The sequence below is a fragment of the Eriocheir sinensis genome, chromosome 41 (assembly GCF_024679095.1).
Source record: "Eriocheir sinensis breed Jianghai 21 chromosome 41, ASM2467909v1, whole genome shotgun sequence".
NCBI lineage: Eukaryota > Metazoa > Arthropoda > Malacostraca > Decapoda > Varunidae > Eriocheir > Eriocheir sinensis.
The window spans coordinates 4,788,887-4,813,563 of NC_066549.1; the positions used below are offsets into that span (position 1 = coordinate 4,788,887).

General features: G+C 42.8%; 2 protein-coding genes across 9 annotated transcripts in view; one reads left to right on the forward strand and one right to left on the reverse strand.

Annotated features, from left to right (window-relative positions):
* LOC127009521 (male-enhanced antigen 1-like) overlaps positions 1–24,677 on the forward strand; it is a 64,766-nt gene that overhangs the window by 21,892 nt on the left and 18,197 nt on the right. The window contains exon 1 of one of the 4 annotated variants that reach the window (XM_050882655.1): positions 20,925–21,088. The exons of 2 other annotated variants lie outside the window; for them this stretch is intronic. Coding sequence is in view for 1 of the 2 variants with exons in the window: in XM_050882645.1 (XP_050738602.1) it covers positions 22,462–22,488 (27 nt within the window). In the remaining variant the exon portion in view is untranslated. Of the gene's footprint in view, positions 1–20,924; positions 21,089–22,347; positions 22,489–24,677 lie in introns of those variants that run through there. One more of the 4 variants, XM_050882645.1, reaches the window with a different exon arrangement.
* Positions 15,600–23,495, reverse strand: LOC127009520 (uncharacterized). Of its 5 annotated transcripts, none has more exons than XM_050882644.1 (5): positions 23,471–23,495; positions 21,259–21,384; positions 19,374–19,499; positions 18,738–18,876; positions 15,600–16,396 (listed from the first exon to the last, which is right to left on the reverse strand). In XM_050882644.1, exons 2-4 carry the CDS (start codon positions 21,374–21,376, stop codon positions 18,788–18,790), a joined length of 333 nt encoding a protein of 110 aa, XP_050738601.1. In that variant the 5' UTR covers positions 21,377–21,384; positions 23,471–23,495; the 3' UTR covers positions 15,600–16,396; positions 18,738–18,787. The 5 variants fall into 5 exon arrangements, with proteins under 5 accessions (XP_050738601.1, XP_050738598.1, XP_050738597.1 ...); XM_050882641.1 differs by lacking the exon at positions 23,471–23,495 and adding an exon at positions 22,375–23,463 and having other exon boundaries at positions 18,738–18,889; XM_050882640.1 differs by lacking the exon at positions 23,471–23,495 and adding an exon at positions 22,375–23,459.

The window sequence follows — 24,677 nt, forward strand, 5'->3', positions numbered from 1 at the left end:
ACATTGTCATTTTAAGCAATAGATTTAGTAAGATTCGAATAGGGTTCAAACTGATCTTACTTCCCTAAGCTTCCTATTCCTTCTACGTCCCTGTTTATCTCCCGAGCTGGCCTTTTATCCACCTTGGTCCAGATCTCTCCTGGACACATTCTTCTTGCCCTGCACAATACGGGCTCACAGTTATAGAACAGGTGTTCCACCTGCTCCACCTTTAATCCTATGGCTCATTATGAAGGCCTAGCAAGAGGTGCTTTCACCTGTTTTCATCTGCACCTGCTCCCGCTTCACCTGTCCCCAATCCTCCTTCCCTGGCACTAATTACACATTCGTCACACCACACATTCGCTGCATGAAGTTATAACTCCATTAAATTGAATTATTATCTTCCTGGCAGGTGGCGCGTCATCCGCCTCGTAGCTCCGCTGCCGCCGCCGCCAACAGCCACGGCCGCGCATGGTCTTCTTTTATTCCAGGCGCGAGCCCTGCCGGGTGGGGACGGTAGCGGCATGATGTAGGAGTCTCTCCCGCCACGAATTATAGATAGCGCTGGGAGACTACACCTGAGGCTTCTGGGGGAGAAAGAAGCAGAAAGGACGGAAATAAGAGAAAGCAAGGGGTCACAGAGAATCGTGAAATGAAAGGAGATTCATATATATATATATATATATATATATATATATATATATATATATATATATATATATATATATATATATATATTATTATTTTTTTTTTTTTTATTTTTTTTTTTTAAGAATTAGCAAACCGTGGTAAACGGACGTGGAAGAATTCCACTGAAAAAAGGGCAACGTGCCACTAACGGGGAGCATACGCCGCATAGGTGGCGAGTCGCTTCATTCACCCACCGGCTCGACTCCCGACGGTCTCTTCGAGCAAGCAGTTACCCTTCCCGTTCTAAGTCACTCTTGGCAGGATCGATCAACTTGCCCCAGTCATGATTTACGTGGGCGTCCCCTTGGTCTCCTCCACTCGGGGTTGTCTCGTACAGAAATAACTCTGTAAGTAGAGTCGACGTCCGAGAAGCGTGCCACATGCCCATATAGCAGGAGCTGGCGTTCACGGACCAAGCTAGTAATAGGCCTTGATTCAGTTTCATGAACTAGTCGTTGATTCAGAACGAGGTCATTCCAGCGATACCATATAACCCTGTGAAGACGCTTGGTACTAAAAGCATCGACACCCCTCTTTAAGTCACTGTTCAGTGTCCATGCATGCCTTACAGCCATACAATAGGACAGGGAGGACAAGTGACTTAAAAAATCGAATCTTTCTCCGCCTGCATAGATATTGACAACGCCAAATATTCGTGTTGAGCGAGACCATAGCATCGTGGGCCTGGCCAATCCGTCGAATGACTTCATGGTAAGACCCTCCATTTTTATAGATTACGCTACCAAATTATATGAAACTTTTGGTGACCTCAGTGTCTTTACCACATGTATGAAGAGACTGAACTATGTCGTCCAGTAAGCCTCTAAACAACTGGAATTTGGTTTTGGTGTTTCCAGCAGATTGCCAACGCTCTGCAACGACTTTGATCAACAGCTTTGACTAATACCCAGCCCATGCAAGTTTGAAAAGTGATGGATCAAGGACGCACCTCTGTCTCACTCTTAAATTGACAGGGAAGCTGGAAACGCCTCCCTCTCACATCACAACATTCGCAGTCCCTGATCAAAGGCCAATCCTCAGGTCAGTAATCCTTGTCGAAATCTTATGGATCCGCAGAATGTTCCAGAGTGGCTCACGATGCAGTGAGTCAAAAGCCTTCTTGAGATCGACACAGGATGCGAGTAGCTCCTGTCGAAACTCACGTCGCTGTTCCTCAAGGACGCAAAGTGCTTGGATCCGGTCAGTTGTCTGCACACAACTTGTGTATGCAAGGTTTGCAATACCAGTGCAGTTTTTACTACACTACGCGATGTCCGCTGAAATCTATGAACGGTGTAACCATGAAGGAAATGAAAATTTTGATATTCTCTTTTTCCCAAAAAAAAACATCTTAAGAATTGCTGGCGGAGTTTGAAAAAAATAATCCAATAAAAAAAATTAAACGTCGAATATAGTTGGAAGAAATATGCGTTACCAATGAAGACCCTGTTCCAAGTTGCCACCCATTTGGTTTTGAACGTCATTCACAACAAACTGGCTGCTCTTAATATTTGGTGGCAGGCTGTGCGTTGTAAATTTTGACGTTAAAGGGAATAATATTAAATTTATCTTTAGCTATCGTTACCAGTTACAGCACAGTCAGTTACTTACCGCTCATAACTAACTGGCTGCACGTAACATTTGATGGTAGGCTGCAAATTTATATAAACGATTGGCATTAAAGGGAATGCTATTAACTGTTACATCACATGCAGCTGGCTTCAACACCGAGTGGGAGAGTGCTTGTAGAGAGGGTGCAAGTTTCATATTAAACAGCGTGTTCCAAAGAATACGTATACTGCCCTCCATATTGACCAAAATTCTATCTTAAAGATGACACTGATGGTTATATTACAATAATGTTAACTAAATACAGAAGTGAGATGATGATAATTAGCTTCAGGATCTAATTACGCAGATGTTACTCACCTTACGCACAGCTGGCTCCAGCACGGGTTGAAAGGGGGGGGACAGACCGAGTGCAAGTTTCAAATATTTTTTTCCGAGAAAGGTAAGACGTTTTTTTTTTAATTATTGAAAGTGTTATAAGGTATAAAAGAGTCGCCTTTAACGGAACACACGAAAGTTGGCCGGAAGAATTTAATCCACAACACAAAACACCCAACAAGCAGAGAAACCTTTGTTGAAAGAGTTATAGGTCGGAGAGGAATAGTGATTGGAGGGAAAGAAGGAGGCGAGGGTTGTATGAAGAAAAGGTAGGCCGGAGAGGAATATTGAGCTGAAGGGTGGGGAGAGAGGCCTGGATGAATACATACTAAAGGTCGAAGAGAAACAGGGAATGGAAGGAAGAAAAAAAAGGTGAATGAAAAGTCGTTAGGTCAAAGAGGAATAAGTAGTGAGTGGTTGGAAAGGAAAGAGCAGTGGATGAAAAAGGTTGTGGAAGAAAACGAATATCAGGAGACCCGTGGTTGGGGTTGGGGGGGGGGGGGGGCTGCCTTATTTGCTCCCCCCAGCCGTCGTGACCCGCCTCATAAACTTGGCCGCGAGTATTGACAGGCGAGTCCATTACGGCGTGTCCCCCTTCCCGCCTGCCTAAAGCGCTTATTTATGACTTGCTGCTCAAGTTAGAAAAAAAAGCCTCTCGCGAAGCCAAACTGAGCCACCTGTTCTATACCGCAAATTTCTTATATAATGTAAAATTTTAACGCAGATAGCTTTTTACTTTAAAGTATCGTTATTCGAACGAGGTTACGTGCGCCTTTATCCGTAACTTTCACAATTAAACGTTACTCCCTGACTTCGGGTCGTCTTAAAATTTACCTGAGGGGATAGGCAACACAATATAAGGAAGCGTTAAGCGCTTACCAGACACGCCACACAAATGTTCTGATACTCTCACTGAATACCCGAGAGAGGCTTACACCATGCACGAGAGCTGATGAATCATAGCAACATAAAACTGAAGGTATTAAGTTTAGTATTACAGCTAGTGGCGCCAGCTTACTAGTAAAAATCTCTGACCCTGATGATATTTAAATTTATGCACGAGAGATTTTGACATTTGATACAACCCCAAGGAAGTTCTTTAATGACCCTGCAGTACCGCATCACCTTAAAAACCTACAACCTCGGACATACTTAAAAACTGAGAGATGTGATAGCTCGCCGTCGCTCCATCACATAATTTTGAAAGGGTGAAACTTATCATCTCAAAAGAAAATTTGCGTGAGGGCTCTACAGTGCCGCAACAGTCCATAAACTGTAAACACTGATGAGAGCCTTAACGAATGCACCACAACACGGTGTTGCATGAACATACAAATTAAAAAGTTTACTAGTGCCCCATTATTAAGGTCTTACAGTGTCGCTGCAGCCTATTGCTTGAGCCTCCGACAGTCAGCTAGAGGGATAATTAGTCACGTCAACCTCACACTTGCCTAATCAAAACTTGAAAGGGGCCAATCATTTTTCTCGGCAGAGGCAGCGCCGGATTTAGCTGCACGGATTTACTACGTCGGATTTAGGTGATTTATTTTGGCCGGTGCTGAAAATATGGTAACGAGAGCTGTGAAGAATGTTCCACGCTTCCTCCCTTCCTTCCTCCTCCTCTTTCTCCCTCTCTCTCTCCCTCACATTCTTTCCTACAATTCTTTCAGGCTTCCCTCACTCCTCACTGTCTCCCTTCCTCCCTCTCATCACCCTCCCTTTGCTTACTAACTTTTATTCCCAAGCTTCCTCCCTCACACAATCTCTTTCCTACCTTTCTTCCTCTACTCGTCTTTTCTGCGCCCCCTTCCCTCTCTTTCCTGTGCCCGACTCCCCTCTCCGGCCACCGCTGCACTCTGCACACATCCCTCTACAGTCTACACCCATCCCCCCAACACTCACATTTGTTTATTCCTTGCGTTTCTGCTTCCTTATTTTCCCCACCTTTTTAGGGTACCCTCCTTTTTATGTTTTTCTTATTATTTTTGCTTTCCTTTATCCTCCCTTCTCCCATCATCAGAGGTTTTCAGATATTTACATACATTCACAGAGGACCGTAATTCTCCATTGAAAAAGGGTGATTGTGTGCGTGCGGAGAGAAAGTGTGTGTGTGTGTGTGTGTGTGTGTGTGTGTGTGTGTGTGTGTGTGTGAGAAAAAGAGAGAGAGAGAGAGAGAGAGAGAGAGAGAGAGAGAGAGAGAGAGAGCGGTATGATTTCTTTTTTTTAGCCGCCAACATTACCACCAGCAAAGAAACAGATTCTATTCACACACACACACACACACACACACACACACACACACACACACACACACACACACACACACACACACACACACACACACACACACACACACACACACGAAAGTTGGCAAGTGTCTCCTATAAATTGTTGAGTTATCTATTAACAATAAGTAGCTCTATATATTAGTCTTTGGTGAGATTTTAGGCACCAAGACTAATGTCAACTTTATTTTAACTTCCCCGACTAATGCACTCCGCCATAACAACGATAAAACTACTTTTCAGACATTTGCCAGATAACAAAACCTATATTCAGCTGAACAAATCATCCTCGGCAACATGAGTTTTCTTTTAGCTTTGTGGAAAGGTTGTATTGCGTTGCGACGGAGGCTGTTACATCAAGAAATCGTTTGCTATTGTGCATAAGTGTAAAACTTATCTGATAATTCGTTTAAAGGCTCACCGACAGCTATTGTTTTATGGATGATACGTCACAACTGTGCTTTAAACAAAACACTGAACAAAATAACACAAGATGGAGATTTCTTATCGTTAAAAAATATAACAGGTACAGAATCTGCAAAGCCTGAAAGCTTAGCGGTCATTTACTAGAGTAAGAGTCACCTGAAGCCACATTCCCGCCGCTCCAGCCAACTCCCAGTTCGCGAGGCAACTTGAATGGGAGTGTTTTGAGACACTAAAAATGGTCTCTGTCAGTTTGTTATTAAGGGAGCGTTGATGCTCTAGCCACGGGAAGGACCACAGTCCCTAACGCATATTAGTCTGGGGAAATAGTGTTGTTTTTTTTTTTTTTTTTTTTTGCGTCACCAAAGGTACTCTGCCAGTGGGGATTTCCGGTTGTTGTTTTTTTGTGTGTGCTTGTCTGTTTATCACCAGCACTACTATCAGTGTCTGTCTCTCTTTGTGTTACCATATTTCTTTTTACAAGACTTCATTTTTCATGTCCTCCAGCGCGTGGCAGTCACGGCACAAATGTGGAAACTTCTCGCAGCGTGTAGAAAGGACGCGCCGCTTCGCCCTTGACCTTTAAACTTCTGGTTGAAACAAAAAAGCGCTGCCCTATTCGCCGCCTAGAAATTAATTTTACATTCAGCTAAATGCAAACTTTACCAAATCAGGCTCTTCGCTCTATTTGTTTTTTTATAAATATATGTCCAAGATTTTTAACTCATTTTTTTTTTCGATATAACAGTACGTGTAGATAATCCCAGATATAAAATACTGATTACTGTATGCAGCGTCCCTTTTTATGAAGTATGGTTATATGACCGTCTCCAAATATTTGTTTATTCTATGTGTATATACTTTGCGATATAAGACAGACCATGGGCAAAGCCAAGTTCTAAACATAACGGCACATGCTGCTCCATATAAAAGGATACTGAGAAAGGCGCCGAAAGATAATGATCAAGTTTATTGACACGTGTCATTGTTTGTACGTGAGACTTCAGCAGCTTTTCGTTAGTTGTTAGAAGACTTTGTCCTTTTTTTTTAATACATAATACATTACACACACACACACACACACACACACACACACACACACACACACACACACACACACACACACACACACACACACACACACACACACACACACACAGGTCGTATTATCAAAGGTACTCATCTTCATAACTTCATTCTGTCATGTGGGAAAACCACCTACTTGCGTCTCCCTTGCCAACCACTCCGAGCCGCCTCCTCTCGTTCGTTTTTCTCCCGAGTCTTCCATTTCCCATTTACCCAATTTACGGTGGTTCCTTGTAGCTGCTCCTCATTTTTCCACCCATTTCCTATATATCCAGGGTGAAAAATGGATCTTCCCCGGCTCTTATTTTCTCTTTCTTTTTATTCACTCTTTTTGTGGCTTCTCTTCAATCATATTTGTCTTTCACTCTCCTTAAAATTTATCACCCTAACCCGTGTCTCGATTCTTCTTCTTCTTCTTCTTCTTCTCTCTCTCTCTCTCTCTCTCTCTCTCTCTCTCTCTCTCTCTCTCTCTCTCTCTCTCTCTCTCTCTCTCTCTCTCTCTCTCTCTCTCTCTCTCTCTCTCTCTCTCTCTCTCTCTCTCTCTCTCTCTCTCTCTCTCTCTCTCTCTCTCTCTCTCTCTCTCTCTCTCTCTCTCTCTATCTCTCTCTCTCTCTCTCTCTCTCTCTCTCTCTCTCTCTCTCTCTCTCTCTCTCTCTCTCTCTCTCTCTCTCTGCTCTTCAACTACCGTGCCTTTCTACTTTTATATCTTATCTTTCAATATTTTTTTCTCTAATATTTTTTGGGGTCCGAGTTGCTAACAGTACCTATATATTATGTCTTTATATTGCACACGAAATGGAGATGCAGTGAATAGAAATCTAATAAGAGGGATTGGTGGGTATGACAGGATGTCTAATCAGAGAGAGAAACACACACACACACACACACACACACACACACACACACACACACACACACACATATAGGAAGAAAACGAGAAGACAGACAGACAGACAAACCGACGGAGAGGCGAAGAGATAGGCAGACAGCAAGGCGGACAAAGGGGGGAGATGAAAGGGAGACAGATCATATTACCGTAAGGTGTGCGGGGAGACTTTGATGGCCTCTCGTATCAAAGAAGGATGGCGCACCTTAATGTGTGTGTGTGTGTGTGTGTGTATGTGTGTGTGTGTGTGTGTGTGTGTGTGTGTGTGTGTGTGTGTGTGTGTTCATTCTTTTGCGGTTCACTCGCCCGTACAGAAATACTCTGAGTCCTTTCCTGGGGCTCCCTCGGCGGCGGCGGCGGTGCTCTTGAGGGAAGGAGGACGCCCTGATGGAATTATGGTGGAGGCGGAGGGGTCGGGGAACAGGGAACAGAAAGGGACAGACAGGGTGGCGGTGGAGGGAACAAGCAAGGACAAGGGACAACGACAGAGACAGAGCGGATTAGCACAGGTGGTAGGGGTGAAAAGGAAAGAAAAATGGTAACGAAGAATGTTAGCAGACTCAGTGGTAACGAAAGGAACATGCAAGGACTGGACAATGAATTACTGAGGGGGGGAGAGAGAGAGATTGTCAGCTAGGGATGAGGAAAAAGATTGTTCTATTAGGTGAAGGGAGAGATTGTGATTGTGATGAGTTTAGAGTGAAAGGAATGGATGACGAAGGTGAGTGTTGTAAATCGAGAACACGGAGAAGAATGAAAGGTGGAAAGGGGACGTTAGAGAAGGAAATGTGTGAGGGAATGGTGTGGCCTATTGAGTGCAGGGTGTAGAGATTGAAAATGCGAATGGATATGGGATAGGAAATGGTGGGAGTGAGAAGGAAGGTAGAGGAGGTAGTGGAAAAGGAGGTGAGGTAGAGGAAATCTGAAATTGGGTTGGTATGTGGGGTAAGGAAAGGTGTGATGGAAGAGAACGTGGATTGATGGATAGTGATGTTGAAAGGGAAGAGGGAAGGAGGAGGGAGTGGAAGACGGCTTTGAGGTTTACATCTGATGTTGGGTAATTGAATTTCATGAGAGGGAGCGGTGGTGGGAATAAATTAAGTTTTGTTGGTGAAGATAGTGCTATTGAGGGATAAACGCATTAAAGCTGTATTAGTACTAGATGTGTTGGCTGTGGTGGTGGTGGTTATGGTGATGGGGGTGCCAGGGTGGTGTTGAAGGAAAGGAAATCATTGTACTTGTGGCTTTTTTTACGGTGGTGTGTCAAACAGGTACTCGTAGTGATTCTTTAGTGATGGTGATGGTGGTGGTGGTGCTAGGACGGTGTTGAAGGAAAGTTTAGCATTGTACCGGTGATAGTTTCTGGCGATTATTGTGAGGCTGTGTTAGTGGAGGTTAGCAGAAGCGTTGACTCAGGTGAAGGTGCTTGTGGTGGTGATGGTAGTAGTGCTGATGCCGCCTGGGCGGCGATGAAGAAAAGGTGATCAACGTACTGGTGGTGTATGAGCGCTGTGGTAGCTGTTAGGACGGTGTTAGGGAAATTTGTACTCGTGGTTTGTGGTGGTGGTGGGGATGGTACCAGGACGGTGATGAAGAAAAGAGGATCATTATATTAGTGTTTGTGGTGGCGTATATAGAGAGTATGCCAGGAAGGTGATGAAGAAAATGCGGTGGCCGAAGTGATAGCGTACTGGACCCACATTCGCCGCGTGATGGACGACGCGGGTTCGAATCCTCACGCTTCCACTCGGATTTTTCAGTCACCGCTGAGTGGCTTAAAACTACCCACATACTGTCCTGAAGACCACCCATCAACCCGGACTCTAGAGGAAGCCGTCCAAGCGAATCAAGAACGAGTTCCGGGGGGCAGCATGAGCCAATGCAAGATGGCGCCACTATAAACACTCGCCTGCGCCAGAACGGGCTGGGCCGACCATCTGGCCCCACCTGGAAGAAGCCTTGGGCCGACCATCAGGCCCCACCGGGAAGATGCCTACCGGCGCAATAGGCAACAACGTAAAAAAAAGACGAAAAAAAAAATTACTTTTACCTGTGAAGTGTGTTGATGGCAGGACAGGGAAACACTAGCAGGCAAACTAGTAGACACTTGTAAACAAGTAAGCAGGGCGAGCAGGTAAATATTCGCACAAGCTGGAAAACATAACCCTATGCAGGTCACATGTCCCTTACGGCGTCTGTTCCCGGCGTGGAGGGTTCTCTTCCTCGTTATTATCTTTACCTCGACACAAGCACACTCGAAAGGCTCGGCCACCACGGTTCCCACAGTGACGACAATGCCTTTAATAAGTGCTGTTGAAATGGCAATAAATAGCCATTATGGGAGTTATAATTATATCATTTGAGGTGATCGCTTTTGAAATTGTTGCCGTAGGGAAATACTAATCGTGACACGTAATTTAGTTATCTCGAACTGATTGATGCCCCAAAATATCAATAATATGGTGTAAGTCCAGTAATATCTACATTCCCTGCTTCATTACATTAAACAGTTCCATTCGACAAGTCGTTGCATTATGTATATAATGAAATTGTGCATCATTAGTAATATATTTAAAGACTAATCGACACAACAGAAATCGAAGTGTCACAATTCGTTGTTTAAATGACTTCACAATTACGGCTTGTTGCCTAATTCGCACGCGTCACTCCAGTCAGTACTGATATTGGGGGGAAAAATAGCACCCTCGAGGATGAAGAGGAAATAGTATGAAAGTAAAGGGTGAATATCGTTGTTCTGACAATGTTTCATACCTCGACTTAGTTTTCCGAGGACCAAATGTTCTAAACCAGAGCTAAGGTTCCTAAATCCGCCTGAGGCATATGCTCAAGTTTGTCATTATTGATATTATTACTGGTATTATTATTATTTTTTTATTGTGTTTTATTGTTACTATCATTGTTGTTGTTGTTGTTCTTCAGTGAGAGAGAGAGAGAGAGAGAGAGAGAGAGAGAGAGAGACAAAGGCAAAGATAATCACAAAAGTAAAAAAAAAAAAATGATACTATTCAGGAGCGTTATTGGTTGCCCGTATCATGAATCCTGTAATGTGATTGGCGGAGTGAGATCAGCGGACACGATATATCTAATCTACCCCCTCGTCAGGACCCCCCTTCCGCTCTATGACCTTTCGAAGAAAGCAGCTACGTGATCTTCTACCATACCGCCGGAAACCATCCTCCACGTCATCACTAATAAAGGACCCTGTGAGACGCAGTAAGGGAGAGTTTGTTTTTCCCTAACTAAGCATATATTAGACTGGCGCTTACGAATTGGCAAACTTATCATAGTTGTTTGTGAGGCATGTTGTGGGAGTTAATTCACACTCAGAATCAATCTCTGTCCCAACGTAATCAGTCCTTGCCTGCCAATACTCACTTTCGTTGGTCATGTCGTGAAGAGAGCCAAACTAGCGGCAGATATGTATGTGTATATGTGTGTGTGTGTGTGTGAAGAGAACCAAACTAGCGGCAGATATGTATGTGTGTGTGTGTGTGTGTGTGTGTGTATGAAGAGAACCAAACTAGCGGCAGATATGTATGTGTGTGTGTGTGTGTGTGTGTGTGTGTGTGTGTGTGTGTGTGTGTGTGTGTGTGCGCGCGCGCGAGCGCGTTTGCCAGGGAGAGAGAGAAAGAGAGAGGGGGAGAGCTTAAATTAGCTTATGGTTTAGTTATACGAAAACGTAACTGTTCACGTTCCTCCATGGTACTGTTTTTAGGGTGCCGAGCAATGAGTCCCGGACCTGGCACTCGGCGCGCAGCTCACCCAGCTGTTCATCCTCCTTCTCGGGTTGGTCGTAAAATGGGTACCTGTGGAAACCTGGGAAGGGTAAACTGTGGTAACCTGGAAGTCACGCTGGTCCTGTCCTGGGGCAATAGGTTCTCACCCACCACAGGCTCAAGGACTAATGCGTCTGAGATGAGCAATGAGGCCATGTCAACGTGTTATATAGTAAAGAGTAGAGAAAAGGGGAAGAGAAGGATGAAGGTAAAGGAAAATAATAGAGATATGAATAAAAGGAAAAAGGGAGAAAAGGAAAAATCACACAAAAAAAGATGAAATAGGGGGAAATTTAATACGGATAAAATGTAGATAATATGACAGAAGGGGACAGAACTGTGCGGCAAGGAGGAGAAAAAGAAAAGTAGTAAGAATACGACGATCCAAATTAAAAACTAAAAAACGAGAGATTGGCTATGGGAAATAGACCAGGTAGGCGTGTGTGAAGAAGAAAATGTCCTCGTGCACGGGAAACGCGAATCCGTATTCCACTTTTTCTTGTTTTTTTTTACTTATTTTCTCTAAATGTTAAAGTACTGGCTAGCTGGAATGGATGTCAAGCTGACTGACCAAATGACAACAAAGGGTAGTGATTTAATGAGTTGCCTCAAAGTTCGAGTAGTTTATTGGGATTATTGACATAATTTTTATGTGTGCATGGTGCAGCATCAACAGCATCAACAAACACATTGTAAGTAGTAGTAACAAACTTCCATGCATACATATATATACATCAGTTAAACGTATCTTTGGGTAAAGTTAAGAATACATAAATATGTGACAAATCACAAGTAAGAGTGGCAAAGAGACTTGTAAGTAGTTAATCTTTTAAGGAAGGAGATGCATAGAAAGTGCAGTTATGTGAATATTGATAAGTTGTTCCAATTTTCTTTCAAATCTGCCATCTTACCTCGCATTCGTGTGAGTGGACGAAATATTTTAAACTCACGGCCAAGTGTAGAGGAATCCATGTGTATAAGACGCTTAACCCTTGGTGATCCTCTCCTCTTCTTCCTCTGTGATGATGGTGATGTGATGATGATGGATGTGATGAGATTGATGAGGTGATGATGATGGTGATGATTGTGGTGATGATGATGATGGTGGTGATGATGGATGTGGTGATGATGGTGGTGGTGATGCGGTGATAGATGGGATGATGATGATGGTGATGATGGTGGTTGTGATGATGGATGTGATGATGATGGTGATGATGTAGATGATGGTATTGGGAAGATGATGATGGTGTGATGATTGATGGTGGTGATGGTGTGGTGAGGAGTGATGTGTGATGATGGTGATGATGATGTGGATGATGATGGTTGATGGTGTGATGATTGGTGTGGTGATGATGGGATGGTGGTGATGTGGTGATGATGATGGTGGTGGTGGTGATGGTGGTGATGATGGTGGTGATGATGGTGGATGGTGGTGATGGTGATGGTGGATGGTGGTGATGATGATGGTGGTGATGATTAAGTGGTGATGGGTGATGAGACGGTGGTAGATGATGGTGATGACAGGATGATGATGGTGATGGTGGTGATGATGATGGATGATGGTGTGATGGTGTGTGATGATGGATGGATTATGTGGTGATGGTGTGGTGATGGATGATGTAGCATGGGGTGGTTGGTGGCGATGATGATATGATGGTGGTGATGATGTGATTGGTATGGATGATGATGTGATGGATGATGGTATGATGGATGATGGTGTGATGGTGGGATGGTGGTGGGTGATAATGGTGATGATGGATGATGGTAGGTGGATGATGGTGATGGTGGTGATGTGATGATGATGTGATGGGTGATGATGATGGTGATGGTGATGATGATGATGGGTGATTGATGATGTGATGATGATGGTGATGATGGTGATGATGACGATGATGATGGTGATGATGATGATGATGGTGATGATGATGATGATGGTGATGATGGTGGTGATGATGGTAGGTGGTGGTTAGGGTGATGATGATAAGATCCTGATGGTGGTGATGGTGGTGATGGTGATATGATTACAGGTGATGATGATGGTGGTATGGTATGGTGGTGATGATGGTGGTGATGATGGGTGATGGTGGTGATGATGGTGGTGATGTAGATGATGGTGTGATGGGTGATGATGGTGATGGATTATGGTGGTGATGTGATGGTGATGATGATGATGGGTGTGATGATGATGATGGTGATAGTGGTGAATGATGGTGGATGGTGGTGTGGTGGTGATGATGATGGTGGTGATGATGATGGTGGTGATGATGATGGTGGTGTGTGGTGAGATGGTGAGATGATGATGGATGGTGATGATGATGATGGTGGTGATGATATGGGTGGGATGATGATGGTGGTGATGATGGTGGATGATGGTGATGGTGATGATGGTGATGAGATGATGGATGATGATGATGGGATGTATGGTGGTGGGTGAGTGATGATGGTGGTGATGATGATGGATGTGGTAGAGAGAGAGAGAGTGAGAGAGGAGAGAGAGAGAGAGAGAGAGAGAGAGAGAGAGAGAGAGAGTGTTGGAGAGCTATTTGACTGTTTAACCTATGATTCTCTCTGTTTGAACTCATCTATTTATATATATATATATATATATATATATATATATATATATATATATATATATATATATGCTATATATATATATATATATAGATATAGAGAGAGAGAGAGAGAGAGAGAGAGAGAGAGAGAGAGAGAGGAGAGAGAGGAGATGAAGGAGAGGCCAGTATTAGGCTATTTGACCTCTTGAACCTAGCATAAGAGTATCTTTCATAGTTTTTTTTTTTTGCCAAATAAATTTTTTTTTAATAATAGTATATTTGCTGTGAATATTGTGAACTGAATATGAATGATGACATGATTTCTGCAGCAAGTGACACTGGCTTATATTATATATATATATATATATATATATATATATATATATATATATATATATATATATATATATATAATATATATATATATATATATATATATATATATATATATATATATAATATATATATATATATATATATATATATATATATATATATATATATATATATATATATATATAATATATATATGATGGAAGCAAGGAGCTATGGGTTCTCTCTCTCTCTCTCTTCTATCTGGCTCTCTGACTCTAAGCACGTACGTTTTTTCTTTATTAGCTATATATAGGAATTGTCTGGTCAGTACAAGAAATTAAATATATACGAGACACAAGTTAGTTATCACCTTTGTGGTAGTGTCAATTGTGTATTGTATAATTCGTCATCGCCTTCTCGCTGCAATCATAAGCTCGTGTCGCCAACTGCTGTTGAATAACTCTCGTGTACATGGCATGGGCTATTATTAATTTTATTAGCTAGCTTGTTTGTTGGTTGGTTTGGTGGTCTTATTAAAGCTACAAAGCTTTAATAGAACATGCAGGAACATGCAGTATAGCACTATACATACAGGGTATATCATTTTATTAAGCATAATAATATCGTCATCCGGAGGCGTTTGAACGTTGTTTTTTCATTGTGCGTATCGTCAAAGCAAAAAAATGATCGTTGGTGTTTCTAAATTCGTGTTTAGCAAGATAACGGAGGTCCCTATGGTTATTTTGATATCGCATCTTAATCTACTTATTTATTGTTATTCAGTAGGTCTGTTTTTCTTTTAAACTTTAATATAAAAAAAAAATGACTGTTTGACAAAAAAATCCTCAGGGGGGCAAATGGCCTTTATCGGAACGAATAGGGTTAAGAGGGCAGAGGACAAGTGTTTCTTGGGTCAGCACTGTTCATAGTATACGTCAGTGACATCGACGTTGGACTCATTGATTTGTTTACAAAATTTTCAAGTGACGAGAAGATTAATAACTTTCCTCTCAGATCAAGACAGGTAAAGCCTTCAGGAAGATATGAGTGGAAATTGAGCGAGGGACTATATAAAATATTTTCCACGGGTTGTCTCAACGTTCTCAGTCACCAGGCGGTGTAAGCAAGGCCTATAGAATATAATCTAAAGTATCGGTAGAGTACTATAGTCTATTTCAATAAGATGTTACAGGCGGCCACGCCTCCTCTTTTTAACTCTTGGTCTTGATTAGCTATGTGGCAGCCAATCACCGGGCAGAACCCCTCAGTTTGCTTCCGCCTTGGCCGCTGGTGTCGCGACTCTGCGCAATATTCTTAGTTTTCTAATAATATCTGGAATACTGCTAGGCCTACCTGTATTTTCATAGCAGCATTGACATCCTTGAATCATTATCTATAATATTCATTCTATAACACAAGACGACAAATTATTCTTTCTTGTAGATACCATATGATGAATGAAGATATTTTTTATACGATAAAAAGTTTATATTTCTATCTATATGAAAGTTAACAGTGTCCGTATGACTTTTTTTTTTTCCATCATAATCTTTGACACTTTAGGCACTGTACATGTTCAATAGTGAAATTGCGTAAAGTTAATATTTCATGGTGATATTGATGTGTGTGTGTGTGTGTGTGTGTGTGTGTGTGTGTGTGTGTGTGTGTGTGTGTGTGTGTGTGTGTGTGTGTGTGTGTTTTCATGCATCCGGTAGCACTGCGACGCAGTGTGAGCGCAGAGCGAGCTTGCTGGCCCAAGAAAACTTAACTTTTTTCCAGCGCGGCGATTGTCTGCCACTTGGCCAGTCAAAATTCAAGAGCATGAGGGGGGTGTGGCCGCCTGTAATATCCTGATGAAATAGACTTTAGTTGATAATGGTCATCAGGACAGCATGTGGGTTGTCTTTGGACACAGCGTCGACGATGACTGAAAATAGCCCTAGAGTGTAAATGTACAAGAATTATGTGACGGATTTTAACAGATGCGCCGCCGAACTAATGAAGAAGAAAAGCGAGAACAATAATTCGAACAAGGAAAACAAAAAAAAATAATGAAAAAAGACGAAAAAGACGAAGAAGAATGACGATGATTAAAAAAAAAGAAAAGAGAAAGAAAACTTGACCGAAAAGAAAAGAAAAAGAAAAAGAACAAACACAGCAAGAGCACAACTTAGTTAGGAATACATAATCATGTGGCGAATACGAGTAGGAGAGGCCGTAAAACTTGCAAAAATTTATATTGTAAGGAAGGAGATGCATAGAAAAGGCAGTGCTATGAATGCTTATGAGTGTTTGCAATTCTTCAAATCTGTCATCTTATAGTATGCCCCTCGCGTGGCAGAAACTTCACGGCCTAGTGTAGAGGAGTCCATGCACATATTAGAAGACGCTAAAGAGGGCAGAGGACAGGCGTCACATCAGACACTGCTCCTGCAAATAGAGAAAATGGTTTAGGACACATACGAGACAAAGTGAAATGTGTGTTCCATATGGCCTGTGATTGTTCGAAGCTGCTGTTAATTGTTACAAGAAGGGTGTGTAATGGTCCGTTTTAACTGTAAACACCCCAACTTTTCTTTTTGAGTATTCAACACATTTTAGACAACTTTCCTGACTCCAAATTTAACGTATCTGATAGTGTGAATGTCGCACTTTTAGACACGAAGCAGACACGTATTCCCCGATAAAGCATTTCCCCTCCTCCCCCCTCTCCCACCATCTTGCCATTTCCTCGCCGTCTCCTTCATGGGTGCTGAGGCCCCAGTGGCCTCCGCAGCGCCTCCCGTGGCACTGGTTATCAGTTTTATGACCTCATAAAGAAACATCAGCGAAATGTTCTCTATAGCTGGTCTCGTATTGATCCAGGTATCGGCCTGAGGTTGAGAAAATGGAGCGTGGGGAGGGGAAGGGTGAGGCAAAGAAAGGGTAATACACAAAAAAAAAAAAATGTTGCAGGAAAAGCAGTTGCAGTAATGGGGACAAAGTACGATGGACTATTAACTGGCATGCCATCAGAACTCTTGAATATAATTACTTTTTAACGTTCTGCCAATTGTGCCGTTAGATATCTTGGTGGGGCCTGGTGGTCGGTCCCAGTCCGTTATGGCGCAGGCAAGTGTTTTAAAGAGGCGCCATCTTGCTTGGCTCTTGCTGTCCCCCGGAACTCACTTTTGATCCACATTTTTAGAGAATCTATTGTTCGGGTTAAAGGGGGTCTTCAGGACAACATGTGGGTAGTCTTAGGCCACTCAGTGATGACTGAAAATTGCCAACTTGTAGCGATGGGCGAAACTCGAACCCGGGTCCCTCAAGACGCCGCGCCCGCGCGCTGACCACTCAACCAGTGGTATCCTAATCATTCTTTCATCATCAATATTCTCACCATCAGCATTTATTATTACTATTATTGTTGTATTATATTTATTGTTGTATTATAATTATTGTTGTATTATAATTATTAGTATTATAATTATTGTTGTATTATAGTAGTATTAGTAGTAGTAGTATTAGTGGTATTAGTATTATTAGTATTAGTATTAGTATTTTCATTAGCACCATCATAATCGTCAAAGTAAAGCTGGTGGGAAATGCTAAGCTGTGAATGGCATGTGTTCAATATCGTCACATTGGCTCCTCTGCATGTGATGGATAAGAACTCACTACCTGGACACAGAGGCAGTTTAATTAACATCCTGATTACAACAGTATAGCTTCCCCTGGTATTCCCTGGTATCCATTTATCGACCATCCAAAAGGAAGGATGGACCCCTGGGTGAGCTGAGCACCGACTTATCCGGGCTGAATCGAACCAAGGGTCGCGGATCCGATGCTAGGCGTGCTAATCACACACCACAGAGGAGCCATTGTTATTTTCATTATTCTTCATTATTATTTGTTGCAATGCAATTTCACATCAACAAAAAAAAATAATTATAAAAATTTTATGATGATGATAATGATGATTGCAATGATTATTCGCATTAGTATCATTCTTATTATTATTATTATTATTATTATTATTATTATTATTATTATTATTATTATTATTATTATTATTGTTATTATCGTCATCATTATCATCTCTATTATTATCACCATCATAATCATCATCATCACCATTAGGAGTTGGGGAGCAGGAACACATTACCGTTCACGCTGCATCGCCCAAGAGTCTCACCACAACACACACCCACACTTCACAATGCCCACCGCAACACACCAACACTTCACAATGCCCACCACAACACACCAACACTTCACAATGCACACCACAACACACCCACACTTCACAATGCCCACCACAACACCCACACCCACACTTCACAATGCACACCACAACACACCAACACTTCACAATGCACACCACAACACACCCACACTTCACAATGCACACCACAACACACCCACACTTCACAATGCACACCACAACACACCAACACTTCACAATGCACACCACAACACACCCACACTTCACAATGCACACCACAACACACCCACACTTCACAATGCACACCACAACACACCCACACTTCACAATGCCCACCACAACACACCCACACTTCACAATGCACACCACAACACACCCACACTTCACAATGCACACCACAACACACCAACACTTCACAATGCACACCACAACACACCCACACTTCACAATGCACATCACAACACACCAACACTTCACAATGCCCCCACCACAACACACACACACACACACACACACACACACACACACACACACACACACACACACACACACACACACACACACCTGGGTCGTTGACTGCGCAAAACTTCTGAAAATGGCTGCTAGTGTCGTGATCAGGTGTTCATGTACAGTGGTTCCTCGACTTCATCAGGAGCAGAGCCGCTGGAGAGCCCGTCACCCTGCTTCTGCCTCTCCCCCAGACCTGTGACCAGAGGCTGCTTGAGGAAAATAAATGGCGACGGGGTAGGGAAATGAAACGAATGACTAGAAGTCTTGTGTGTGATCATTATTAAAGGAGCTCTCCTACGTATAATACTCCTTTTCCTCCTCTTCTTAATTTTATTCCTCATAGTTATATCCATCATATCACTCATCACGATATTTAGTCAGCGCAGTCATCCTGAATACTTGGTCATCAAACAATATGATGACCCTCCCAAGGAAAAATAGAGGAGGCATCCTACTGCCGTGGCCGTCATTGATACACTGTAGTTTTCCTGACAGTCAGCGTGCATGTGTGTTTTTGGTGTACCGAAAGCCTCAGAAACGAGCTGCTTGTTAACATGGACCTTGTACTCGCTGAAAGAGACACTGGATGGGTGGTATTGAAACATGCTATATCCACACCACTTATGTACCCTACGCATACACACACACACACACACACACACACACACACACACACACACACACACACACCTGTGTCGGTGATGGCGCCAAGCGGCTCGTACAGACTGTTGGTGATTACGTACACCTCTCCCTCGGCTTCAGGTGATGGACATCCGTTGGAGAGTCCGTCAGCGTGACTTTGTTGCATTCCCAAACCTGTAATCAGACGCTGCTTGAGGAAGGAAAAGGCCAACGGGGAAGGGAGAGGAAACGAGTGACTTGGAGAAGTGTTGTGTTCGTAAAAGTTGTCCCCTCTATTCCTCCTCATCATCATCTTCCTCCTCCTCCCCATCATCATCATCATTATCATAATCATCGTCATCATCATCATCTCTTTCCCTTACATCATCATGTGTCATCACTATCAATTGCAGCAGTAGACTACACAATGGGAATCCCAATGAAAGGGAGATGAGACGTTTTACTGCTGCCGGCGTCGATTCCGTCCCCCCCACCCCCCACATACAGATATAAGAGGACGTGTGGGTGTGTTGCAATAACGGGAAGGTTACTATAATAGTCTTGAAGCGAGTTAATGTCAAGGCCAGCAGTCAAAGGGCAGAGCTCTTCCTCTCTCGTGTGTAAAGGCCTCCATACACTGTCAGTCATATTTTGTACAATCATGATCGGGTTGTTTCCATCGTGTGTGGGCATGATCGAAAGATTGCGCAAATGATTGAGCAAAATCTGACAGCGTTGGATATTTTAGCTCAATCATGATGTTGTTAAAAACTGGGCAATGGATTTCAGTCGCTCGTCACGTCAGCAGCCTTGGCGAGTGCATGGGAGAGCCAGGAGTTTTGATGCGAGTTCATTAAACTATATAGAAGCATCCCTTTGCTTCTGGAGGTAAAAAGGGATATATATATATATATATATATATATATATATATATATATATATATATATATATATATATATATATATATATATATATATATATATATATATATATATATATATATATATATATATATATATATATATATATATATATATATATATATATATATATATATATATATATATATATATATATATATATATATATATATATATAACGAAATTTGAGGGGAAACTTTTGTGAAACATCAATGAAAAGAGTAAAGGAAATAGCTATTTCTAATTTTGTCAGTAAGTTTTTGTGGGTAAAAATATCTTTCCTATGCCATAGCTTCCTCCAAAACTCTCTTTTCCCATTATTTCGTTATCGGCCCTCGAGCGCAAGGATGATGACAGTGCAGGTACATATTTACTTGATGAGGCTGTGATGACAGCTCCATACCAGTGTTTGGCCTTAACCAGTGACTGCGCAATCACATGATTATGCAATCATTATAGATAGTATACTGCCGGGTTAAGGCTCACCAACCCTCCCCCATCCCCCCACCCCTTTGAGAAGATATAACCCCCTTATCTCTTACTTGCTCTCGAACAGCAGACACACACACACACACACACACACACACACACACACACACACACACACACACACACACACACACACACACATAAAACACACACAAGCAGTGAAGCACACATTGGTTATCACGCTTGCTTCACAACCAGGAGGTCCCGGGTTCGATTCCCGGGCAGAGCGGAGACGAAATGAGCAGTCTCCTAAAATCCGTGAATGGGTACCGTGTGTCAGTCCTGATTCTGGATGGATGAGAGGTTCCTGCCATTCCTAAAGATCCGGCACCAGAGCTCCAAAGCTCATTCGGCGAAGGCATTGGCTGAAGATCGTGAGTCAAGAGAGTGACCAGATCATCGTGAGCTGCACACACACACACACACACACACACACACACACACACACACACACACACACACACACACACACACACACACACACACACACACACACACACACACACACACACACACACACACACACACACACACACACACACACCTGTGTCGGTGATGGCGCCAAGCGGCTCGTACAGACTGTTGGTGATTACGTACACCTCTCCCTCGGCTTCAGGTGATGGACATCCGTTGGAGAGTCCGTCAGCGTGACTTTGTTGCATTCCCAAACCTGTAATCAGACGCTGCTTGAGGAAGGAAAAGGCCAACGGGGAAGGGAGAGGAAACGAGTGACTTGGAGAAGTGTTGTGTTCGTAAAAGTTGTCCCCTCTATTCCTCCTCATCATCATCTTCCTCCTCCTCCCCATCATCATCATCATTATCATAATCATCGTCATCATCATCATCTCTTTCCCTTACATCATCATGTGTCATCACTATCAATTGCAGCAGTAGACTACACAATGGGAATCCCAATGAAAGGGAGATGAGACGTTTTACTGCTGCCGGCGTCGATTCCGTCCCCCCCACCCCCCACATACAGATATAAGAGGACGTGTGGGTGTGTTGCAATAACGGGAAGGTTACTATAATAGTCTTGAAGCGAGTTAATGTCAAGGCCAGCAGTCAAAGGGCAGAGCTCTTCCTCTCTCGTGTGTAAAGGCCTCCATACACTGTCAGTCATATTTTGTACAATCATGATCGGGTTGTTTCCATCGTGTGTGGGCATGATCGAAGGATTGCGCAAATGATTGAGCAAAATCTGACAGTGTTGGATATTTTAACTCAATCATGATGCTAGCACGATCATCATCGGTAGCGTAAGGTAAAAATTACGCAATAAATTTCATCAGCTCGTCACGTCAGCAGCCATGGCGAGTGCACGGGAGAGGCAGGAGTTTTGATGCGAGTTCATTGAACTATATAGAAGTATCCCTGTGCTTTGGAAAGTGAAAAGAGATGAATATATATATATATATATATATATATATATATATATATATATATATATATATATATATATATATATATATATATATATATATATATATATATATATTTAAGTGTACATTGCCAGGAATTCTCTCTTATACATGTTTCATTGAAATAACTAGCGCCGAGCTATCCTCCTATTTGAATGAAACCTGTGTGTGTGTGTGTGTGTGTGTGTGTGTGTGTGTGTGTGTGTGTGTGTATTATACACTTGGTTGTAAGCACTTACGTAACCTCGTTGTCTTGCGCGCACAATACAGCACTGCCACCACCACTGCTGCCACTACAACTATAACGCTGCCAACACCGACGAGCCATGGCATCAGCACCTCGCCGCTTTCTTGTGAGTAGAGGGCAGGGGGTGTAGATCCGTCGGGGGCGTCAGAGGGAATGAGGGAGGTGGGAACGGGACTGTTACACTGATTTTGCTGGTGAGTGTTGTTCACTGACCAAAACGAGGCACCTCGCGCTATAACACTGAAGCTCTTAAAATTATTATATGACAAATCCTTGACCGTGCCACATGAGCCAGAGCAAGTATCGACTTGAAACTTGCAATACTGATTCCAGCCAGCGCCCCAGGTTACTGTCACCTTCAGCCTGTACCACCGCGAACCGTTGATACACAGGTTTTCTGAGGAGATTGTATGAGAAATCTGATCATGAACAACAAAATTTATAGTAACACCGTCAAACCCTTGGTAAGGGTAGAACAACAGTTGTCCTTCTTTTACGGTAAACTTTTTAATTTCCTCCGAGCTGTTGAAAGGCACTTCCTTGTCGACACAGTCAAGGGAAGCAGCAGCAGCTATAAGGGTGAAGGCCGTTGTAAGAAGCACAAGCCTCAGCATATCGCCTGCAGGCCACCGAGAGGAAGAGAATAGTGTGATGCTTCTGATGTATGTGTGATATGCGCTGTGGCTAGGGACGCACTGTCATTCTTAACGACAGGATGGAGAGCCTCAGCAAGGCCATCCCTCTATCTCAGTTTTCCATTTCCTTTATACTAATCGTGTTAGTAGCTTTTTAGCGTTACTTTTAACGTGGTTAGTATTAAGTGTTATCTTTAAGGTTTAAGGCGCGAACTGCTATCTCACGTCAGGTCCGGTGTACCGTTGCCTGCTTTCACAAGTTGATTGTAGTAAGGTGAGATAACACAATAGCCTTTTAGTTAAGTGATGTGTGGCCGAGCGGTAGCCGTTATAAGTTCACTTTAGTTCACTTTAGTTCTCTCTCTCACAGGGCAATACCAAGACAAAATGTAATTTTAACTATATTAACAGTTGTACTACATAAGGTTTACAGTTTACGTGAGCAAGACGCACGAAATCAGAGACAGCCACACCGCTGCAGGGCGCGGGACGGTGGAGCACCGCTCGCCTGCCCGTCACCCGTCTTCTCCCGCTTCTCCGCGTTGTTCGCCCGTTTTATTTGCTTGTAGTTCGTCCGGAAGGGTGTGGGTTCCGGTTGATGACGGCTGATGAAAGTCATCATTTGCTGATCCTAGTGTCAGTTCATCACAGCTTCCCACGGCCAAAAGCACGACGTGTTTTTAGACATCCTGTTGTGCGACACCGACCGGGTGTCGCCACACGTACAGTCATACATTCACATGTACATTATAATATACACATTACATCGCTCGGTTCCCTTAGAGTCGCGACCTCGCGACTCACCCGACCTTTAAAAGCAGTGTACCTACCCATGTTACAGTCGCACAATGTGTACTAGTTAAACGAGGGCCTATTGTGGTTGCATTAAAGAAATATATACAAGTCAGAGCCCGCCTAACGATACAACATCGGGAAATGCCAATGATAATAAAAATAATCATGGAAGTAACAAGAAATGGGCAAAGTACATACAGAGCGAGGTAAACTTGGCTAGAGTCGTGGACATGGAAGCTCAGTACTATTCCGAGAAAACAAAATAATAGCTCGAAAAATTATTTACATGATACATCCTAGAAAAATTAAGTTGACTAAACTGTCATTAGGATACATGGTAATGGAGCTATTTGGAATAGTAAAAAGAAAAAGGAACAATCCTTGAAGAAGATCTGCTACACACTGAACCTTCGAGTCACACCTTGACACAAAACTGTCGCAGAGAAACACTCATCCGTTGCGTGACAATTAATTGCCAGTGTCGTTACCCTCGGCACGCCTTCGAGACGGGTGGGGTTTACAACAATAGATAAGGTTGTGTGAAAAGAGGTAATGTTATCCGTAGAGTCTCCTAATAGTTACAATGTGATAACAAGGACAAGTCTGGAGGACCTTAGAAGCATCGGCAGTCAGCACCACTAACTCCTAATACTCCGTTTTTCAGGTCTACAGTACTATAAAAGAAAATCCTGTCACCAAGTTGTGAAATCACTGTTGTAACAAATCTCACTGAAATATATAACTCCAGCATAATTGATAAAAGTAATTCCAGCATTAATAAACATCAAATTAAAAAGACAAATTTCCACCTATCCCCCGATCGTAACGAACGTGGATGACTGACATCTGTGACGCCAAAAATAAT